General features: G+C 40.0%; 1 protein-coding gene across 3 annotated transcripts in view; it reads right to left on the reverse strand.

Moving 5' to 3' along the window:
- The window catches only part of HTR4 (5-hydroxytryptamine receptor 4), a 195,239-nt gene that overhangs the window by 64,058 nt on the left and 106,607 nt on the right, over positions 1–24,574 (reverse strand). For all 3 annotated transcript variants that reach the window (XM_015452112.4, XM_045394373.3, XM_005558201.5), the window contains exon 5: positions 5,826–5,979. In XM_015452112.4, coding sequence (XP_015307598.1) covers positions 5,826–5,979 — 154 coding nt within the window. The remainder of the gene's footprint in view (positions 1–5,825; positions 5,980–24,574) is intronic.

Consider the following 24,574-nt stretch of genomic DNA (forward strand, 5'->3'; position numbering starts at 1 on the left):
TTTTAAAATATTTTTTGTAAAGACAGGTTTTCATTGTATTGCTCAGACTGGTCTCAAACTCTAGGCTCAAGCTATCAGCCAGTCTCAGCCACCCAAAGTGCTGGGATTACAGGCATGAGCCACTGTGCCTGACCAGTTTTTACAGTTAATTCTTCTACCCACCTGAAATTTTTTTTTCTGTATGGTATGATATACAAGATATGGATATTCAATTGACCCCTGCAGCATGTATTGAATGGATTATCTTTTCCTAGTTGCACTGCGGTGTAACCTTGGTCACAAATCAGGGGACTGTATATGCATATGGCTCCACGTTTGGATTTCCTATTTGTTCTCTGAGTTGTCTCTCTCTGCACATACTTCTATAACTTCTTAGACATCTGGTTATAAAAGTCTTTGAACTGTGGTTTCTTTTCTTGAAGACTCTTGGATAATCTTTTATCTCAGTATTTCCATAAAAAAATTAAACTAATGTCTCAGTTTCTGTAAAAATCTTCTAGAATTTTGATTGGAGTGAGAGTAAAATGATCAAGGGAAACTGACATCTTTACAATGTTAAGTCTTCGAATTAACTAACATGGTAATTCCTTCCCTTTGTCTTTTTAAGTATATTTCAATAATACTTTTTAATTTTATAATTTTCTTTGTGTCTTACACATCTTTTGTTAGATTTGTTTCTAAGTGTTTTATATTTTTATTCTATTGTAAATGGTACCACGTTAAAATTCTTGTTCCTAATCGTTGCTAATAGGCAGAACTTGTTGAGGCTTTTCATTGTAAGCTGGCTGTGTATTCAGCAACTTTGCTAAGTTAGATGTCAACTAATATTTCATCTTTACATCCTTTTGAATTTTCTCCAGGAAATACTCATATGATCTGCAAATAATGGCAGTTACAATTTTTTCTCTTTCCCATCCTAATATCACTTTCTCTTGCTTTATTGAGCTTGATAGGACCTCCCATCTGATTTTGAATAAAAATGAGAATAATTGACACCTCATTGCACTCCTAGTTTTAGGAGATGAGCCTTCAATAATTTACTAAGTATTATATTTGCTATAAATTGTATGTCAACAGTCTCTACTTGATTAAGGAAATTACCTTCTATTCTTGGTTTGATGAGATTTTAAAAAAATCACGAATGGGTATTGAATTTTATCAAAGCATTTTTGGCAGTAACAAAATGAACATGTGGGTTTTCTCCCCTTTCTTTTACTGATGCAATGGATTACATTGATTGCATTACAATTCCTGGAATACGTCATATTTATACTGGACCCTGTGACACACTAGTATTTTTCTTAAGGATTGAAGGACTTTTCCACCAACTGTGAACACTGTCTGCTGACAGGTCTTAGTCATCAACCTCTAGAAATAGCTCTTGACTGAAGACAGCTGCTTAACCCAATGTCACTTACCCTTCTTGGGATTCATCTGCATCCAGTGTGAATATACATATGCATGAAGATATGAAGAATATATACCTATATGATATACTCACAAACATGCTGTTTTATTCCTGTACATATTCAGCATCTTGTTTTATAGACTATTATAAGGTTATCATGTATCATCCTCTTGAATTCATATTTTTATCATCATAAAATATTTCTACCTCAAGAAATATTACTTTCTTTAAATTTTATTCTATCACTTATAACAGTAGAGTAACACCAGCTTTCTTTGAATTATCACTTGCATAGTGCATGTATTTCTATTATCTTATTTTCAATTTTTCTGTCACTTTATTTTTAACGGTGCTCTCTTAAAAGCAGCATATATTTGTATTTTGTTTGATGCAGTCTGACAACTTTGTCTTTTAGCATCTATTCTTTAAATAATTTAATATTTAATACAATTACAAATTCATTTAGGTTTGTCTATGATCTTACTGTTACCTATTAACCTTTTCTGTTTCTTCTTTCCTTGTTTCCATATTTATTGCTTATTTTCAGAATAATACCTGTTTATATTAACACATTACCTCTCTCTTTCTATTAACTTATTGAATATATATTCTTTTATTATCTTTATTTTAGTGGCTACAACTCATTACAATCTATTTCATACATTTGCCATTTCCTTGGCAATGCAAAGATCCCAAACAGTCCGTCTCCATTTACCTGCCCCACACCTGCCTTTTATGCTATTGTTTTCATGCATTTTAATCCTACATATATTTGAAAACCCACAAGACATTAATGTTATTGTTATTTTAATAGTCAGTGTTCTCTTACACTATCCACATATTTATCATTTCCAGTGCTCTGCACTCTGTCCTGTGTTATGGTGCTTCTATCTGGGATTATTTTCTTTTTGACTGAAAAATTCTCATTTTAGTCACAGTACAAAACCTGGTGTGGAAAAATTCCCTTCATTTTTGTTTGCCTGAAAATCATCTTGTCTTAATATCATCTTAATTTTTAAAGCATATTTTCACTGGGTATGGAATTTTAAGTTGTAGATTTTCACCAAGTCATTCCATTGTCTTCTCACTTCTTTCATTTTATTACATGGTCAGCTGTAAGTCTTCTTTTCCTTGTTAAATTTAATTTATTATTTTTCTCTAATTACTTTTGAGATTTATCAACTTGTCTTTGATTTTCAGCAATTTTTAAAATGAATTTTCTAGATATAGTTTTCTTCTTTATTTAACCTGCTGGGGCTTTGTGGAGTTTCTTGAATCTGTGACTGATGGCTTTATCTTTTTGGAAAATTCTTAGGCACTATTTCTACTAATATCACATCTACCCATTCTCTCTCTCTTCAAATAGAATACTAATTATATGGATGTTAGAACTTTTCTGTATTTTTTTTATATATATATATATGTAACATATATATACATATACATAAAAGTATATATATGGACACACACATATATTCTGATATGCTACATATACACATATATATCAGAATGATCTGTAATAAAATTTTATCCATTTATCTCTATGTGCTTCAATCAATATTTTATTACAAGGTTATGGTGTAACATCCTCTTGAATTGATATTTTTATCATTACGAAAAATGATATCATCTAAATTCCAGTTTACTACAGGTGTTCTCGGATATGTCAAATCTACTATTAAATTTATCATTATACTTATTTATTTCAGTGTATTTATTAGTTGCAGTATTTCCATTCAATTCCCTCATCCCTTTTTTTTTTTTTTTTTTTTTTTTTTTGAGACTGCATCTTGCTCTGTCACCCAGGCTGGAGTGCAATGGCACAATCTTGGCTCACTGCAACCTCTGCCTCATGGGCTCAAGCAATTCTTCTGCCTCAGTCTCCTGAGTAGCTGGGACTAAAGGTGCATTCCATCATGCCCAGTTAATTTTTGTATTATTAGTAGAGATGGGGTTTCATCATATTGGCCAGGCTGGTCTTGAACTCCTGACCTTGAGATCTGCCCGCCTCAGCCTCCCAAAGTGCTGGGATTACAGGTGTGAGCCACCATACCAGGCCAAAAATTCCTTTTTTTTTTTTTTTGGTAGATGCTCCTTGTCTAATTATTCCATTATCTAGATTGCCTATGAGACTGTTTCCGTTGTCTTTCTATGTTTGTGGGTTTTGGCCATTTAGTCTTGCCTCCTACAAGGTCTGGTGACTTAATTAAAGGACAGACATTATGTATAAAAAAAGTACAGGTACTCTGGATGGTAGTAGCCTTCCCACAACTCGATGTATCCTGGGACCAATTTTAAACAAGTGCCTTACAACTTCCTTATGGAATACATATCCCTGCTAATGAATCCAGACCATAGATTTTGATCTTCATTATAAGTTTAGTATGTCAAAGCTGGAGGACTCTTAAAGATTAGTATCTAGACAGAGAGATGGTTAATTTTATGTGTTAACTTGACCAGGCATGGGGTACCTACACATTTAGTCAAGCATTATTCTGGGTGTGTCTATGAGGAAATTTTTGGATGAGATTAACATTTGAATCAGTAGACTGCCAATCACCAGTAACCTGCCACCAGTGCAGGTGAACCTCATGCAATCCATTGAAGGCTTGAATAGCAGGGAACTCATGCTGCCTTACTGCCTTCAAGCTGTGATATCAGTTTTTTCCTGCCTTTGGACTTAAACTAAAACATTGGCTCTGCTGGGGCTCCAGTGTCCCTGCATTTGGACAGGAACTACACTATTGGCTGTCCTGGGACTCTAGCTTGCTGACTGCAGATCTTGGTACTGGTAAACCTCCATAATCACATGAGCCAATCCCTTACAGTATCTCTCTCTTTCTCTCTCCATCTCTCTACACACACACACACACACAGACACACACACACACCCATTAGTTATGTTTATCTGGAGAACCAATACACAAGGATTGGAATAATGCCTGGCATATGTTGCATGGCCTCCTAGATCCCTGGTAGACCTTCTTCTCCATTGAGAATGAATGGATCTTCTCATCACAGTGCTTCACCAAGTGAGACAGTTCAGAGCTGGGCTCAGGGCTTAGTTCTCTCAACTTCTAGCCTGGAGGTCTCTTAATTCCCCAGCAGCCTCTACCCACATGATATATTTTCTTCAGGTCCATTTCAGCTGATATGGTTTGGCTGTGTCCCCACCCAAATCTCATCTTGAATTGTAGCTCCCATAATTCTTACGTGTTGTGGGAGAGACATGGTGGGAGATAATTGAATTATGGGGTGGTTTCTCCCATACTTTTCTCATGGTAGTGAATATGTCTCACGAGATCTGATGGTTTTATAATAAGAAACCCCCTTTGCTTGGCTCTCATTCTGTGTTGTCTGCAGCCATGTAAGAGGTGCCTTTTGCCTTCCACCGTGATTGTGAGGCATCCCCAGGCATGTGGAACTGTGGGTCCATTAAGCCTCTTTTTCTTTATAAATGACCCAATCTGGGGTTTGTCTTTATCAGCAGTGTAAAAATGGACTAGTACATCAGCCTTATAGACTCTCCACATAAAATGGAGTAAGACCTTTTGGGGCAAATGACATGCCTCAGGCCCTGGAGTCTAAGCTTGGAATACTTGTCCAGTTATTTACAAGTTGTGTGACATTGGGCGTGTTACTTAACCTTAACCTACATAAGCTTGTGAGCCTGGGTTTTCTCATCTGAGAAATGGGAGAAATAACTATACTTTCCACACAAGGAGGTTTTCAAGATTGTATATAAAGTATTTAGCATACTCTGGCATACAGCTATGTTAAAGAAAAAATTATTCATGACATTTGTTAAAGCAGTAAAGTAGACTTTATTCAGAACTATCAACATAGGTTATAGTGACTACTGTGATGGGATTTTACAGTAGAAGAGAGAGATTGAAATAGAACAAGCGAAAGTGGAAATTTATGGTGAGTGGAAAACATGGTGAGTGGGGGTCAGTGGATGGAAAATTATCAATAGGAAACATCAGGAGTAAGAGAGGATTCTGGCTAAAAAAAACCTAGCAAGGCTCTTGCTGAAGGCAGGCCAAGGTGATCATAAATCACCTGGGAGCTGGTGGAGGATGAAGAACCCAATCAAATATTGAGGGTGGGGGATTCTGGCTAAACCAACTTAGCAAGATTCTTGCGAAAGTTGGGGTATGCAAAAACACACATAGAAGTCCAAAAGTCAAGACCTAGATGGGACAAGGATTTAGAAAAGTCTGACTAAAGTTGGGTTAAGGAGAGGATTTTTGTCAGTACACATTCAAAAGTGTTAACTTTTTTTTTGTTTTTTTTAATTATCACCCAGACCACTATCAGATTCTTAGAATACTCAATCTAATATTATTTATTCATTTAGGAATCCCATGCAAAGTTGATCAGACAGTAAACCAGTGGGGTCTGTGTGGATACTCACCAAATCAATTATGCCAATGTTATTCCAGCCTTGCATTATAGGGAGAAAAGAAATAAACGTGGGGATGACCCAGCAGCCTCCCAGCATTAATGCAATGCGCAGAGGGGTCATCTTGTTCCTATAGACCAAAGGCTGGCAGCAGATGGCGTAATACCTGGAGAGAGAATAGAGGGCAGAGCATAGCAATGGGCAAGGAGGAACGGGAGGGAGAGAGGAGAATATATGAGAGAGAAGAGGGGAGGAAGAGGGGATGGGGAAAGGGATAGAGAAGAGCAAACATTGAGGAGAAGAGTTGAAGGGGAAGTAGAGAATAAAATAAGGAAAGAAGAAAAGAAAGAATAAAGGGTAAAAAGAGGAGAGCAAGTGGCAGACGAAGGGACAAAGAAGGAAGACAGAAGGGAGAAAAGAACAGAGGAAAGGAAAATTGATTATATGATACAATACGATATACTGAGCTGTGAGTTTCTGTTAATAATAATATCAATATATGCTTTGGATCACATCTGAGAATCATTGCCTACAGTTGGCCCCACAGTCCTCTCCATCTCCCAATATCTGGAGGAGCTCCACACACACCAGAAGGTCTTTTCTATCTCTGGCACTGTTCCAACGCTATCCCGATGCCTGTGCATTGAGGAGCTTCTGCCCAGCCCTCTGGGCCTCAGTGTCCAGGCAACTGTAATCTATTTGATTAGAACTTGAAGTGACCCAGGCATCCTCTACATCTGGGCTCTAACCACTGTCTCTCAGATTTGTCCCCTTACCCTTGATCACCTGCCTACATAGAAGTGGAGCTCTAAGTCAGTGTTTTTTGTTTTTTAAATTGTGGTTCAAGGATTCCCCTCCATCCCCCCATCACTGCCACGCTGAATCAAACTCACCTGAGGAAGTCTTTTTAAAATGCAGATCCCAAGGATCTCCTGAATCAGAGCCTATTGGTGAACAACCTGGAGCTTGCATGTTGACAAGTGTGAGTTATTACTGCTCTTTGCTAAGGATACTAAGTTTCCCCTTCCAAACGTGTACACTTCTTGACCTCCTTATGGCTGGGTAGAACCAAGTGACTGGTCCTGACCAATGAATCATGAACAGAATTGACATGCATCACGTTTGGGATAAACTATTTAACTGTTTCTGGGATACTAAGAATGTAAAATTTTGAATATTTCCCGCTCCATCATTTCCTATCTACTGGATGAGACCACCCCACGTTCATTTATTAGGGTCTGACTTCTCTCATGGGACTTACTGCTCACTCTCTTTTGATTCCATGTTCTGCCTATGATACTAGCTTTCTTCCTGCCTCCAGACAGAGGTACAACCTGCCCATTCAACAGTCTGGCCGCTAACTTCTAGACCGTTCCTGCATGTTATTCTGGCCTTGGAGATCACCTCTTCCATGACCAGGCATGACATGGAATTTCACAACAGGCAGAATGCTACAGTAGATCTATCATTTATTTCTCTTTGGGAGAGTACAAAATATAAATGCAAAAAGAGCCTGGAGGCTAAGTCTATTCTTTAAGGTTTTATACCTTTTAATGATGAACCACCCCCATACACCCCTCATTTTATGCAGTTCACTTTGTTAATTTTTCCCACCTCTTCTTTTCTTTTCTTAATTCAAAGCATAACTAACATAACAATGGCTATATTCTTTGAAGAGGTGGTAGTAGGATGGGTTGAGAGAGAGGGTGGAATGAGGAGAGCCCAGTGTTGGAGCATGAGGAGCAGGTGTCTCAGGAGCAGGGAGAGGAGAAATATCCCCTTTCCTACAAGGCATTGAGGAGCAGCTGACCGCATTGTGCCAAGAGCTCCTTGTAGCTGGCAAGCTTGGTGGGGTGTCCAGATGTGGGCCAGAGTGCAAGAAACAACAGATCAAAGAATGGGAGAGTGGCTTGCTCAGAAAAACCATTGTCTCCATTATAATTCTGACATGGCCACAAAATCAAACTAAAGATAACTCAATCGTTGAAAGAATCATGATTAGCTGGATTCCCTTCATAGTGTTGGCTTACAAGAAAGGCAAATTATAACTGAGTAGCAAATTTTTCTGAATAGAGATATTCATAATCATCAGAGGTTTATTATTAACATACAATTAATGATGAATTTGAAGTGGATGAAATATACTCTTTTTTTTTTCAAATTTTGTTTCCTTCTTGATTTCCTGTTGGGGGCAAGTTTCTTTTCATTTAACATCCTTCCTCCTTTCTCTTGTTATTAGCACGTCAAATCCTTCGGGAGTTATCTCTTTGCTGTTGCTATAGTATTGTTAGGAAAACAAATGATGGGGCGCTGACTTTTCTAGCCTAGGAGTGACCCGATTAGACTTTCTCCTGGGACTCAATGTCCTGCAGAGGGATGCAAGGTGGGTAAGTTAGCAGAGGGCCCTTTATCCCAGCAGCAGCCCCTTGGCAGGGCTGGGATTCATTCCTCTTCCAAAAGATATGTTGAAGTCCCAACTCCCAGTAACCTTGGAATGTGACCTTATTTAGACACAGGGTTTTATAAGAGCCAATCAAATTAAAATGAGGTCTTCAGGGTGATCCTGAATCCAATGTGACTGATGTCCTTATGAAAATAAAAATTTTGACACAGAAACTGATATGCACAGTAGGAAGGTGGCCATGAGAAGATGGAAGATTAAAGTGATGTGTCCATAAGCCAAAGAACACGTAAAGTTGCCAGCAACCAGCAGAAGCCAGAGAGAGGCAAGAAAGGATCCTTCCCCTACATGTTCCAGAGGGATAATGGCCCTATTGATACCTTTATTTCAGACTTCTAGCCTTTAGAACAGTGAGACAATAAGTGTGTATTGTTCTAAGCCATCCAGTTTGTGGTATCTGTTATGACAGCTTTAGCAAACTAATACAGTTGGCTAACAACAATCTGTTGCTTGCAAGCAAAGTATCCTGCCTCACACAGAGCAGTAAAACTGGCTTGAATGCCAGATATATCTTTCATAGTATACTTTTTTTCTAAGTAAAAATATCTTTTGTTTCATTCAATATACTTTCAGAACATAGCTCAAGTTTTGGCATCCTTTCTTCTATTATCCCAAAAATGCAATAGAGGAATAAATGAAGAATGAATTCTGCCCTATTGTTGTTGTGTAATCAATATAATTTTTGAGGTTTAGAACCAGGTGCTAAGATGTTGCTAAGAGCAGATTTCAGAAATTTTGGTTGGATCTCCAGTGTCACAAAAATCCAAAAGTTCAAAAACACAAGGCCAAACTAAGTATCCTGCAGGGCACTATTCACCACAACCAAGGTATGGAACCAACCTAAGCATTTATCAGTGGATAAATTAATATAGAAAATGTGGTATATACACATGATGGGGTATTATTCCACCATAAAACAAATAAAACTCTGTCATTTCCAGCAGCATGGATGGAACTGGAGGACATTATGTTAATTGAATAAACCAGGCACAGAAGGACAAATATTGCATGTTGTCACTCATGTGAGGGAGCTAAGAAAATTGATCTCATGGAGGTAAAGCATAGAATGATGGTTACCACAGGCTGGGAGGGGTAGTATGTAGGGGGAGTATGAAGAGGGGTCAGTGAATGCATACAAAAATACAATTAGATAGTGGGAATAAGATCTAGTATTTGGGTGGGATAATTGGGTGACTGTAGTTAACAATCACTTATTGTATCTTTCAAAATAGCTAGAGGAGTAGATTTGGAATGCTCTCAACACAAAGAAATGATAAATGTTTGAGGTGATGGATACCCCAACTACCATGATTTGATCACTACACATTGTATGCTTGTATCAAAATATCCCATGTACCCCATAAGTATGTACAACTATCATGTAACCATAAAATTTAAAATCTTTTACATAAATAAATAATATCATGCAGAATAAAAAGTATGTTTGAGAAAACAGGGTGTTTTACCTGAGAAAATTATTTGATTTCCATAAATGGATGTGGATGTTTAGAGGGTTATGTTGGGAAAATAATAGAATTTACAGAAGAGGGCTTTAGAATGTATGGTTATATTGGTGCTCATAAAATTTTTATGAAACCCTTTCTTTCTAAATCTAGCTTGGCCAGGGCTACTGCCAGTTTCCCTTGACATAATGAACAATAATATTGTCCTACATTCTGCTGTCCAAATGTTCTATGCTTTAATTTGCTTCACCGTAGATTTCTAGGAGCTGCTCCTACATAGAATTAAATAGTAGTAACAGGCTTCCTTTTAAAATTCAGCTTAGAGGAGGATACTGTGAATGTAGTACACATTTTACCAATCCCTTACACATTTTTTAATTTGAGACAGAATCTTGTTCTGTCTGTCCCAGGCTGTTGTGCTTATGTGATCTTGGCTCACTGAAACCTCTGCCTCCCGGGTTCAATTGATTCTCCTGCCTAGCTTCCTGAGTAGCTGGAACTATAGGTGTGCACCACCATACCCAGCTAATTTTTGTATTTTTAGCAGGGACAGGGTTTCACATGTTGGCTAGGCTTGTCTTGAATTCCTGGCCTCAAGTGATCTACCCGTCTTGGCCTCCCAAAGTGCTGTGATTACAGACATGAGCCACCACACCTGGTGCCCTTACACATTTTACATATATAGTCAGTTCCCTGGAAAACGCATGCCAGAAACAAAGTACCTAGACAGTCAGCCCATCCTGTAGGGGGCTAAGGTGGAATACATAGAAACATGCCCAAACACAGATGTAGAAAGTTGCTCTTGCAGGATCTGGAGTGGTTAGGCAAGGGTAGGAAGACTCCTTTATCTCCTTTTTAAAAATCATCAATAAGTAAAGGGGGAAAGAGTATATTATTTTACTTAAATTTAAATTAGGTTAGGTAAATTGTTAGTGACAGGTGAGGATATGAATAAGAAAAATACTGAATTATGTCTAGGTATGTGTTTTACTTGCATTTTGACCTCTACATCTTCTTCAGTCTGGTCCTCTGTCTTACAGTAAACATAATTTGATTTTTGAGTGGGATTGAGTATAGAATATAAGGTTCTTATTTGGAGCTCAAATTCCAGCATCTACTTAACTTCATGTGCTCAATATTCACACCAAGGCCTGGCACCCTTGAGGTAGAAGCCCTAAATAAGTCACCCCATATCCTTCAATGTCTTTCTGATCTTTGCTTTCAAGCAAAAAATCTAGAAAAGTAAACATCCTCTGAAGGCTGGACTCAAGAATGCAAATTAAGTAGGTGAAAACAAACACCACTGAATAAAGGGATTAATAAAAATTGAGTTCTAGTGTTAACTAATGGTCCTTCCTTAAAATTTTAATATTTGTCTGTAGATAAGACTAGACAGAAATCTGATAACTTGACTTCTATGTATTGTGGTTGATATTCAGTTCCTATATTTGGATTATAATGTCCCTGTTAATAACAGAAGGAAAACTGACCTGTCATGAGCTACTCCTGCAACACATAAACACCACCACTAGACAGAATTAGCTAATTAAATCTGCAAGTTCTTTGGACGGAGGTAAGGCAAAATGCACTGGCTGATTTGATAATAATAGCTACTATTTATTTACTGACCAAGGGCTCTGCCCATTTGATCTCATTTAATCCTCACAACTATTAGATTGGTGCAAAAGTAATAGTGGTTTTTGCCATCAAGAATGATGGCAAAAACCATGATTATTTTGCATCAACCTAACACTTTTGAGACAGGAACTGTAAATATATCCATTTCACAGATGAGGAAAGGGAATCACAGGAGTGTTTGAAATTTGCCCAGTCTCACAGGTGGTAAGAACTGAGCTGGCATCTAGCTCAGGCAGCCTGACTCAAGAGCCAGGACATAAACCTCCTATCATTTCACTCAGCTGCCTCTCATTGAAGAGGCACTTTGGAAACAATCAAAACATGAAAATACTGAATCTCAGAACTTGAAGGATGCTGAGAATCATGAAATCCTCAGGTCCTCTGATATGGTTTCGATGTACCCCCCAAATCTCATCTTGGATTGTGGCTCCCACAATTCCCATGTGTTGTGGGAGGGACCCAGTGGGAGGTGGTTGAATCATGGGGGTAAGTCTTTCCCGTGTTGTTCTCATGATGGTGAATGGGTCTCACAGGATCTGATGGTTTTATAAAGGGGAGTTTCCCTGCACAATCTCTCTTCTCTAGTCTGCTGCCATGTGAGACATGGCTTTCACCTTCTACCATGAATGTGAGGCTTCCCCATCCACGTTGAACTGTGAGTCCATTGAACCTCTTTCTTTTGTAAATTGCCCAGTCTTGGGTATGCCTTTATCAGCAGCAAGAAAATGGACTAATCCAGTAAATTGGTACCAGGAGTGGGGTGCTGATGAAAAGATACCCAAAAATGTGAAAGTGACTTTGGAACTGAATAACAGGCAGAGGTTGGAACAGTCTGGAGGGCTCAAAAGAAGACAGGAAGATGTGAGAAACTTTGGAACTTTCTTAAGACTTGTTGAATGGCTTTGACAAAAATGCTGATGATGATATAGACAGCAAAATCTAGACTGAGGTGGTCTCAGATAGAGACGAGAAACTTGTTGGGAACTGGAGCAAAGGTGGCTCTTGTTATGATTTACCAAAGAGTCTGGTGGCATTTTACCCCTGCCTGAGAGATTTGTGGAACTTTGAACTTGAGAGAGATGATTTCGGGTATCTGGTGGAAGAAATTTCTAAGCAGCAAAGCATTCAAGAGGTGACTTGGGTACTGTTAAAAGAATTTAGTTTTATAAGGAAAGCAGAGCATAAAATTTTGGACAATTTGCAACCTGACAATGCAATAGAAAAGAAAATCCCATTTTCTGAGGAGAAATTCAAGCTGGCTGCAGAAATTTGCATAAGTAACAAGAAGCTTAATGTTAATCCCCAAGACAATGGGGAAAAGTCTCCAGGCCATGTTAGAGGTCTACATGGCAGCTCCTCCTATCAAAGGTCTGGAAGCTTAAGAGAAAAAAAAAAGGTTTTGCAAGCCAGGCCCAGGGACTCTGTGCTGTGTGCAGCCTAGGGACTTGGTGCCATGTGTCCCAGACACTCCAGGCATGGCTGAAAGGGGCCAACATAGAGCTCAGGCCATGGCTTCAGAGGGTGCTTCCATGTGTTGTTAAGCCTGCAAATGCACAGAAGTCAAGAATTAAGGTTTGGAAACCTCCACCTAGATTATAGAGGATGTATGGAAATGCCTGGTTGCCCAGGCAGAAGTTTGCTGCAAAGGCAGGGCCCTCATAGAGAACCTCTGCTAGAGCACTGCAGATGGGAAAAGTCAGGTTGGAGCCCCTGTGCAGAGTCCTTATTGGGCCTCCACCTAGTAGAGCTGTGAGAAGAAGACAACCATCCCCAGACCCCAAAATTGTAGACCCACCAACAGCTTGCACCATGCACCTTGAAGAGCCGTAGACACTCAATGCCAGCCTGTGAAAGCAGATGGAAGGGAGTCTGTACCTTGCAAAGCCACAGGAGTGGGGCTGCCCAAGACCATGGGAAGCTACCTCTTGCATCAGCATGACCTGCATGTGAGACATGGATTCAAAGGAGATCATTTTGGAGCTTTAAGATTTTACTGCCCCGCTGGATTTCAGACTTGCATGGGGCCTGTAGCCCCTTTGTTTTGGTCAATTTCTTCCATTTGGAATGACTGTATTTACCTAATGCCTGTACCCTCATTGTATCTAGAAAGTAATTAACTTGCTTTTGATTTTACAGGCTCATAGACAAAAGGGACTTGCCTTGTCTCAGAGGAGACATTGGACTGTGGACTTCTGATTTAATACTGAAATGAGTTAAGACTTTTGAGGAACTGTTGAGAAGGCATTATTGGTTTTAAAATGTGAGGACATGAAATTTGGGAGAAGCCAGGAGTGGAAGGATATAGTTTGGCTGTGTCCCCACTCAAACCTCATCTTGTATTGTGGCTCCCACCATTCTCATGTGTTGTGGGAGGAACCCAGTTGGAGGTGGTTTAATCACTGGGTGGGTGTTCCCCATGCTGTTCCCATGATGGTGAGTGGGTCTCAAAATATCTGATGGTTTTATAAAGGGGAGTTTCCCTGTACAAGCTCTCTTCTATTGTCTGCCACCATGTGAGGTGTGCCTTTCCCCTTCTTCCATGATTGTGAGGCTTCCCAGTCATGTGGAATTGTGAGTCCATTAAACCTCTTTCTTTTGCAAATTGCCCAGTCTTTGGTATGTCTTTACCAGCAGTGTGAAAATGGGCTAATACATCCCCTCTAAAATGAAGTGTGTACCCAAACCTGCTTAATTTTTCTAGGGATTTGGAACTCACCAGGTCCTACTGCAGTACATTCTAAACTCAAGGGCATGCTAAAGTTAAGAAAGTTTCCTCTAAAAATCAATTTTTGGTAACTTCCAGTTTTTCCCTCTGGCTTAATTTAAATTTCTATCTAATTCTTTTTCTGCATAGTGCTTCTAGAGGCACCTAAAGTGAGCTTTTACATCCCTCTGAAGTCTTATTTTCTGCAGGTAAAAAATTCCCTGTTGCTCTCAACCAGGGATGACTTTGCTCACCAGGAGACATTTGACAATGTCTGGAGACTTTGTTGTTGTTGTCGTCACAACTGGGAAGGAAATGCTACTGGCATCCAGTGGGTAGAGGTCAGAAATTCTGCTCAATATCCTACAGTGCACCAATAACAATACTGGTCTATGTCAGTAGTGCTGAGATTGAGGACTCCTGGTTTAGATAAGGGGATTTTCACGAATAGCAGGAGTGGAGCTCCTTGTCCTCTACATGTGCTATAGCATGTCGCTATCTCTTAAGAGTGGGGTGCCACAAGGACAGCACTATGTTCTGGTGCATCCTATATGGACCAAAAACCACTGCATTGCCTTTCACTTTGCTCACCATAACTTAATATAGCCTAGGGGATACCCAGAAGCACAGGACACCTGTGCCTCTCAAAAAGAAAATGATCTAGGACAGGAGGTGGGAAAACTGTCCCCCAACTGATGTATAAGCTCCATGAGGGCAGCAATGTTTGCCTTGTTCTGTTTTGTGTCCATGATCACTAGTACAGTGCCAGATATATTGTGGATACTGACAAACTGGATTTTTTAAAAATAATAAACTCTCAATCACTACCAAGTACAATAAATTCCATAAAAATATGTTACCAAATTTTGGAGATGTGAATAGGCATATCTAGTAGAGGGATAGGGAAAGACTTTCTTCAATAGTGGTTTTTTAAGTCAAATGTTAGAGACTGGGTCAGGATGGTGGATGAGAAAGTGTATTCTAGGTGCTGTAGACGGCATAGCAAAGGCTTGAAGAGAGCAATTATATATATGAAATACATACCCATAAATGTATATTCCTATATCCATATATCCCTATAAACATAAGAGTAAAGTTCATGAAATTGTAGGGTGTTTACAAGGAAGTAGACAAAAATAAGCCTAAAATGACTGACTGGGGCACGTCTCAGAGCAGTGGTTCTCAAATGGTATCATCTGTCAGAATCACTTAGAGGATTTGTTGAAACACAGATTGCTGATAGGTCTGGAGTGGGGCCAAATAATTTGTATTTTTGATATGTTCCCAGGTTATGCTGTTGCTAGTGGACTGGAGACCACACTTCGAGAACCATTGTCTTAGAGGTTTTGAATATTAGGGTAGGAGGAGTTACCAAAAGATTTTTAAGCTGGGAAACATCCATCATAATCAACATTGCTGCGTGCTTTACTAAAGAAGCTGAATTAAAACAAAGTCAAGAGAAGGAGTTGTTGATTCATATGCTAGGTTGACAGTGTTGAACAGGAAAAGTAATTGTCTCATCTCAGGAATACATGAATCAGCAAGATATGTTCTCCAGCCTTCCATTGGGTATCTCCCATTCTTCCTTAACCAAAAAACTTTTACAAAGTAGTTAAATGAATGTTCAAATGATGAGTGAAGTTCCAGATGGCCAGGATTAACTAAAATGAAGCAAGGATATTTACAAAGTAATTTCTTATGCAAAACATTTCAAAAGTATTGCTCATAAAACTCCATTAAAATCCGCTTTTGTAGACCAGCCACCAGCTTCTCCCACTGCAGCCATGTGCAAATGTGTGATCAAATTGCTTTTAAATGTCTCTGGGGACACAATTTACTTTGACAACTCTTAGTAGACAGCCATGTATTTTAAGCACCATGCTAATCCCTTCCGTGCTCCTTCTGCAATTAAGGAAAATTCTACCTCTTCATTCCTGCCCTCCCAACCACAGAAAAGGCACAAGAAGCAGTGATAATAATTTGGAATTCTAGACTGTGAGAATTGGAGGGGATACTAGCAGGCAACTTTATGTCTTCACAATTGGGTACCAACTTTCCCTGCCTTAACTACTTACTAGTTCTGTGGTCTTAGAATCAGTTACTAACCTCAAGAAGATCCAGTTTTCTCATCTTCAAAGTGGGAATAATTATGTCTACCTCCAAATATGCCTCTCTTTCACTGTCAGAATTGATGAAATAATATGTTTAAAACATAGGAAGTTCTTGGCACATAAATATCTGTTTAATACATATTATTATAAACAGACTCAAATATATTTTGGAATTGTGAGCTCTACATTATTTAACAAATAATAAAAAGTCACTTGGTTCAACATCTTTCCCTAACAGTTGATTCTAAGAAATATAAAGGTGAATGAATTGGTCTCTAAAGGCGAATGAAAGCATTAAGGCCATATTTGCTATGTGTAATGGAGTTGGTTACATGTAAGATCTAGTAATCATACATTGTCGCTTAAGCTGCTGAGTTTTGATGTAAATATTACATGCCAATAGATAACAACAGGGTAAACAGGTCATGCATAGCTTGGGGCAGCTGTGGGGTTCACTGGTTGAATAGCAGTCCTCCTAGCAAATGGTGGTTCAATACATTTTTGTAGCAGAGCTCTGGATGAAGAAACTTGTGTTTCTGTTCTTAGTAATTCTTTCTGGTTATATTTTAGTTCCCCTTGTTCCCCCTTTGAGGAGGTGGAGAAGACAGAAGAGCAGTAGTAGCTTTAAGAAAAACTAAAGGCAACTTCCCTGTGGTTCCCAGGCTTGGAAAACTTCCGGGCACCTGGAGGATCAGTGAGGAAGACCCAGCAGAGATATTCACCAGGACCTGGAGACAGGAAGAGGGGCTGAGGAAATAGCCAAGAGCAGAGGCAGGACTGTGGGTTCCAGGAAGGAAAAACTGTAGGGGTAGGGGGACAGAGAGAGACTCCTTTCTGTCAGAGATCTGGAGGACATCAGTTTGGGCCCTTGCAGGAATTATAATCCCATGAGCAATCTTCAGATTTAATGTTTATTATGTTCCTATCTTAAATATTCTTCTGTGGGTGGGCACGGTGGCTCACGCCTGTAATCCCAGCACTTTGAGAGGCCGAGACGGGTGGATCACTTGATGCCAGGAGTTTGAGACCAGTCTGGCCAACATGGTGAAATCCTGTCTCTACTTAAAATACAAAATTAGCCAGGTATGGTGGCGAGCACCTGTAATCCCAGCTACTCGGGAGGCTGAATCAGGAGAATTGCTTAAATCCAGTAGACAGAGGTTGCAGTAAGATGAGATCCTGCCACTGCACTCCAGCCTGGGTGACAGAGTGAGACTCCATCTAAAAAAAAAAATTATTCTGTACCTTCATGATAATAAAATTTGTAAGAAAGGGAGTGTCAGCCATCTAGAAAGGCATTTTATAACAGACTACAGGAAAAAGAATAACCTGCCAAAAATGTCATCTAAAAACACCTTGGCAGAGCTTACTGGACACACATAGAGGTTACCAAAGTGTTATTTTATAGCATATATATTAATTAATCAATCTGCCAGCAGATACTGAGTGATTGTTCCACTGACTCATTGAGACTCAGATCAGGGGTCACATTCCCTGTAAAGTCCTCACTGGCCCTCAAAATCAGTGAATGGTTCTCCATCTCTGCTCTGGTTTTTTACAGTACCTTGTATGTATCTGTAACAGTAACACAGTATTTTCCTAACTATATTGTAATTGTCCACATTCTTTTCACCTGCTACAACTACTACTATTCCTGCTACATACACCATTCATTTATTGATGGCACACTATATGGCAGGAAGTGTATTCTATGTTATATCTAATTTCTAAAGGAACTCTACAAGGCAGCACCCATCCTCATTTCAAATATGAGAAAACTGGGGCTTGGAGAGTTGAATCCACTTGCCCAAGATCATAAAACTAGGTTATGGTAGAACTTAGTCTTAAACCCACATCTGCTGAAGTCTATGCCTTGGTGACACTGGTAAGTGGGACAAGGCTAGACAAAAGTGACTCTATCTAGAAAGAGGAGAAGACCATGCAGTGCCCTAGAAGCTTTATGGGCTGAGGACACACAAGAAAAAGACATATTTAATGATGAACTTGATAGATAAGGTAATATACAGGAAGAATAACTCAGGAGCTATTACAGTAATCCAGAAATGAGATGGGAAGAAGTAATAAAGAAGAAGAAGATGTATTTCAAAGATATTTATAGGAGGTGGCCAAGACAGCAGACTAGAAGCAGCTAGTGTGCACAGCTCTCATGGAGAGGAATGAAAGAAGCGAGTAAATACAGCACCCTCAACTGGCACATCCACATCCACATACTGGGACTACTCAAGGAAGCAACTCGACCCACAGAGAATGAAGATAAGCAAGGCAGGACGCTGGCCCTCCTGGGAGTGACATGGATCCAGGGGAACCTCCCCTGCCCAGGAAAGTAGTGAATGAATGTGTGACTCCTGGAACCCATGATTCTGCCACAGATCTTTACAACCCTTGGGTCAGGAGATTCCCCTGTGAACCCACTGGACAAGAGCCTTCAGTGTGACACATAGAGCTACATGGAGTCTTGTCAGAGCAGCTGCTCAGGCACGTGCAGAGACCTGGGAACCCTAGATACCTGGGCTTCCTGTGCTTCCTGGCAAAAGTAGCTGCAACTCTGGCAAAGCAGAAGGTTAGATCCCTGTACATACCCCTAGAAGGGGCATTAATCTAGGGGGCTGAGCAGCAACAGTCTGCAGGCCCCATTTCCACAGTACCTCACAGGATAAGCCCCACTGGCTTGGAATTCCAGTCAGCCACTGGTAGCAGCATTGCACCTCTGTGAGACAGAGCTCCCAGTGGGAGGCGTGGGCTGCCATCTTTGCTGTTGGGTGACTTAGCCATTCTAGCCTTTGGATTTTGGAGAGTCCAAGTTGACCAGGGGCAGAAGCTGTTCCCTAGCACAGCATAGCTGCTCTATGAAAACGTGGTCAGACTGCTTTTTTAAGTGGGCCTTGATTCTGCTCCTCTTCACTGGGCAGAACCTTCTAACTGGGGCCTCCAGCCACCCCTGCTGGGGCTCTCTGGCCAACAGAAGCTCCCTGGGATGGAGCTCTCAGAGGAAGGGTTGCGATGCCATCTTTGCTGTTTGGGTGACTTAGCTGTTCTACCCTTTGGGCTTTGGAGTGTCTGAGGTGACTGGGGCCTAAAGCAAATCCCCAGCATAGCACAGCTACTCTACAAAAATGTAGTCAGACTGCTTTTTAAAGTGAACTTCCAACCCCATTCCTCCTCACTAGGCAAAACCTTCCAACTGGGGTCCCTGGCCACCTCTTAACAGGTGCATTTGGGCTGGTAACAAGTATGTACCTTCCTGGGATGGAGCTCCCAGCTGTTTTGCACTTTTCACTGTAGATACCTCCAGGTAGTAGGAAATTCAAGGTGACCAGCAACTGGAGCAGGCACCCAGCATATTGCAGCAGCCCTATGTTAAAGTAACCAGACTTAAGTGGGTGCCCATATCTGCTCACCAGGTAGTTCCTCCAGGCCTGGACCTCCAGCCATCCCCTGCCAGAGATATTGAGCCAGTAGCAACTCAGGACCTCCCTGGACAGAGACTCCAGGGGCAACTGAAAGCCTCTCTGCCACTGCCTCTGCAGTGGAGCTGCCCTTGCTGCTCTTGGACTAATGAAGGAGCAAAGACCTTAAGTGCCTTCTCTACACCTCCAACAAGCTGCACTTGACCCAAGGAGAGGAGGCCAGACCATTTCTCATGGGTCCCACCTACTCCTTCTGCTTGCACCAGACAGGTAATCCCTGACTTGGGCCCCAGCACATACCCTCCAGCCTGGGCTGATTGCACTGAGCAACTCCTGACCTCAATCTCTCTGGGGTGGAGCCTCCAAAAGACAAGCAAAAGACCCTTGACCACAACCACTACTAAGGTCCCTTCCTCTGCTGCCTCCAAGTGCCGGAAGGAACATGAATACTGAGATTGCCCCAGAGCTACAGTGGGCAGCCCAGGAGTTCCAAGCCATGATCTACAGCCAGGATGCAAGGGGGAGAAGAACCACACCTTCAGAGCCTTTAGAGGGAACACAGCTGCAACTGTGAGGAAACAGTGGAGCCACACAACTGAACAAGAGTCTACCAATAGACCATATGTCTAAGTGCCATCCACAGGACCACACCTCAATGCTTTAACACCAAAAATACCTCATTTACATACCCACCTCTGAAACCAAAGACAAGAAGTCAGCTTCAAACAAGGACTGTACACAATGCTTTGGCCCTGTGAAAACATGCAGGAAAGGAGTCTATTGACTGTACTCAATCTACACTGCAGTTAAAGGAATACCCACATACAGAGATGAAAAACAACCAGTGCAAAAACTCTGGTAACTCAAATGATTAGAGCATTGTTATGTTTCCAAATGACTGCACAAGTTCTCCAGTGAGAGTTCTTAATCAGGCTGAGCTGGCTGAAATGACAGAAATATAATTCAGAATATGAATAGGAATGAAGATTATCAAGATTCAGCAGAATGGCAAAATCCAATCCAAGGAAACCAAGACACACAATGAAATGATACAGAAGTTGAAAGATGAAATAGCCAGTATAAAAAAAGAAAATAATGGATCTGACAGACCTGACTAACACAATACAAGAATTTCACAATGCAATCACAAATATTAACAGCAGAATAAATCAAGCTGAGGAAACTTTCTCAGAACTTGAAGACTGACTCTCTAAAATAAGACAGTTAGACAAAAATAAAGACAAAATAATTAAAAGGAATAAGGAAACCCTCTGAGAAGTGTATTATTATGAAAAGAAGCCAAATCCATAAATCACTGGCATCCCTAAAAGGGATGGGGAGAAAGCAAACAACTTGGAAAGCATATTTCAGAATATGATTTATGGAAACTCCCCCAAACTTGCTAGAGGCCAACAGTCAAATTCAGGAAATACAGAGAATTCTTGCAGGATTCTACACAAGAAGATCATCCCCAAGACACATAATCCTCAGATATTTTAAGATAAAAATGAAAGAAAGAATGTTAAACAGAGCTAGAGAGAGAGAGGAGGTCACCTACAAAGGGAACACCATCAGGCTGAAAGCAAACCTCTCACCTGAAACCCTATAGACAGAAAGAATTGTAGTCCTATAATCAACATTCTTGAAGAAATATCTTCAACCAAGAATTTCATTTCCAGCCAAACTAAGCTTTGTAAGTGAAGGAGAAGTAAAATTCTTTTCAGATAAGCAAATATTGAGGGAGTTTGTTACCACCAGACCTGCTTTACAAGAGATCTTGAAAGGAGCACTAAATACAGAAAAGAAAGACTGCTACCAGGTAATACATAAACACACTTAAATACACAGACTGATGATATATAAAGCAATCACCCAAACAAACCAGCATAATAACCAGCTAACAACACAATGACAGAATCAAATCCACACATATCGACATTAACCATGAATGTAAATGGATTAAATGCCTCACTTAAAAGTCACAGAGTGGCAAGCTGGATTAAAAAAAAAAAAGCATGACCTGGCCAGGCACGGTGGCTCATGCCTGTAATCCCAGCACTTTGGGAGGCCGAGGCAGGCAGATCACAAGGTCAGGAGATCAAGACCATCCTGGCTAACACGGTGAAATCTGTCTCTACTGAAAATATGAAAAATTACCCAGGTGTGGTAGTGGGTACCTGTAGTCCCAGCTACTCAGGAGGCTGAGGCAGGAGAATGGCGTGAACCTCGGAGGCAGAACTGGCAGTGAGCCAAGATCCCAGCACTGCACTCTAGCCTGAGGGATAGAGTGAGACTCTGTCTCAAAAAAACAAAAACAAAAACAAAAACAAAAACAAAAACAAAAAAAAAACATGACCCAGAGGTATGCTGTCTTAAAGAGACTCATCTCACACTTAATGACACCTATAGACTTAAAGGAATGGAGAAAAACCTATCAAGCAAACGGAAAACAGAAAAAAGCAGGGATTGCAATCCTAATTTCAGGCAAAACAGACTTCAAACTAACAAAGATTGAAAAGGACAAAAAAGGGTATTACATAATTGCAAAGGGTTACATTCAACAAGACCTAGCTAACCTAAATACATATGCACCCAACACAGGAACACCCATATTCATAAAGCAAGTTCTTAGAGACCTACAAAGAGACAAAAATGCCCACACAGTAATAGTGGAAGACTTCAACACTCCACTGACAGCATTAGACAGATCATGGAGGCAGAAAATTGACAAAGATATTCAGAATCTGAACTCAACATTGACCAAATGGACCTGATAGACTTCTACAGAACTCTCTACCCAAAAACAACAGAATATACATTCTTCTCATCACCACATGACACATACTCTTAAATCAATCACATAATTGGACATAAAACAATCCTCAACAAATGCAAAAGAACAGAAATCATACCAAACACACTTTCAGACCACAGTGCAATAAAAATAGAAGTCAAGGCTAAGAAAGTCACTCAAAGCCATGCAATTACATGGAAATTAAACAATATGCTCCTGAATGACTTGTGGGTAAGTAATAAGATTAAGGCAGAAATCAAGAAGTTCTTTGAAACTAATGAGAAGAAAGATATAACATAGCAGGGTCTATGGGACACAGCAAAGGCAGTGTCGAGAGGAAATTCACAGCACTAAATGCCCGCATCAAAAAGTTATAAAGATGTCAAATGAACAACCTAACATCACAACTGAAAGAATTAGAGAAGCAAGAACAAATCAACCCCAAATGTAGCAGAAGACAAGAAATAACCAAAATCAGAACTAAATTGAAGGAAATAAAGACAAAAAAAAAAAAACATTCAAAAGATCAATGAACCCAGAAGTTAGGTTTTTGAAAACATGAAAAAGATGGATAGGATACTAGCTAAAGTAATACAGAAGAAAAGAGAGAAAATCCAAATAAACACAATTAGAACTGACAAAGAGGATGCTACCACTAATCCCACAGAAGTAAAACTAGTCAGAAACTACTACAAACACCTCTATGCACACAAACTAGAAAACCTAGAAGAGATGGATAAATTCCTGGACACATACACCCTCCCAAGACTGAACCAGGAAGAAATTCATCCCCTGAACCGACCAATAATTAGCTCTGAAATTAAATCAGTAATAGATAGCCCACCAATCAACAAAAGCCCACACCTGATGGATTGACAGCCTAATTCCACCAGATGTAGAAAGAATACCTGGTACCATTCCTACTGAAACTCTCCCAAAAAATTGAGGAGGAGAGATTGCTCCCCAACTCATCTTGATACCAACACCTGGCAGAGAAACAAGAAGTCAGGCCAGTATCCTTACATGAATATCAATGCAAAAATCCCTAACAAATTACTTGTGAACTGAATCCACAAGCACATCATATAGCTAATCCACCACGATTAAGTAGGCTTCATCCTCAGGATGCAAGGTTGGTTCAACATACACAAACCAATAAATGTGATGCATCACATAAACAGAACACAAACCAATAAATGTGATGCATCACATAAACAGAACTAAAGACAAAAACCACATGATAATCTCAATAAAAGCAGAAAAAGGCTTTCAATAAAATTCAATAGCTCTTTATGTTAAAATCTCTCAGAAAACTACGTATTGAGGGAACATACCTCAAAATAGTAACAGCCATCTATGACAAACTCGCAGCCAACATCATAATGAAATGGCAAAAGCTGAAACCATTCCCCTTTAAAACTGGCACAAGACAAGAATGCCGTCTCTCTTCCACTAATATTGGAAGTCCTAGCCAGGGCCATCAGGCAAGAGAAAGAAATAAGGAGCATCCAAATAGGAAGAGAGGAAGTCCAACTACCCTTTTTTGCAGATAACATGATTCTATATCTAGAAAACCCCATAGTATTGCCCCCAAAGCTCCTTCAGCTGATAAACAACTTCAGCAAAGTTTTGGGATACAAAATCAATGTACAAAAATCACTAGCATTCCTATATACCTACCACAGCCAAGCCAAGGGCCAAATCAGGAAGGCAATCCCATTCACAACTGCCACAAAAAGAATAAAATACCATAAATACACCTAACCAGGGAGGTGAAAGATCTCTACAATGAGAATTACAAAACACTGATCAAAGAAATCAGAGATGACACAAAGAAATGGAAAAACATTGCATGTTCATAGCTGGGAAGAATGAATATTGTTAAAATGGCTGTACTGTCCAAAGCAATTTACAGATTCAATGCTATTTCTATCAAACTACCAAAAACATACTTCACGAAGTAGAAAAAAAACTACTTTAAAATTAAAATGGAACCAAAAAAGAACCCACATAGTGCAGGCAATCCTAAGCAAAAAGCACAAAGCTGGAGGCATCACCTCACCTGACTTCAAGCTATACTACAGGGCTACAGTAACCAAAACAGCATGGTACTGGTATGAAAACAGAAACATAGACCAGTGGAGCAGAATAGAGGGTCAGAA

Source organism: Macaca fascicularis, chromosome 6 (genome assembly GCF_037993035.2).
Source record: "Macaca fascicularis isolate 582-1 chromosome 6, T2T-MFA8v1.1".
Lineage (NCBI taxonomy): Eukaryota > Metazoa > Chordata > Mammalia > Primates > Cercopithecidae > Macaca > Macaca fascicularis.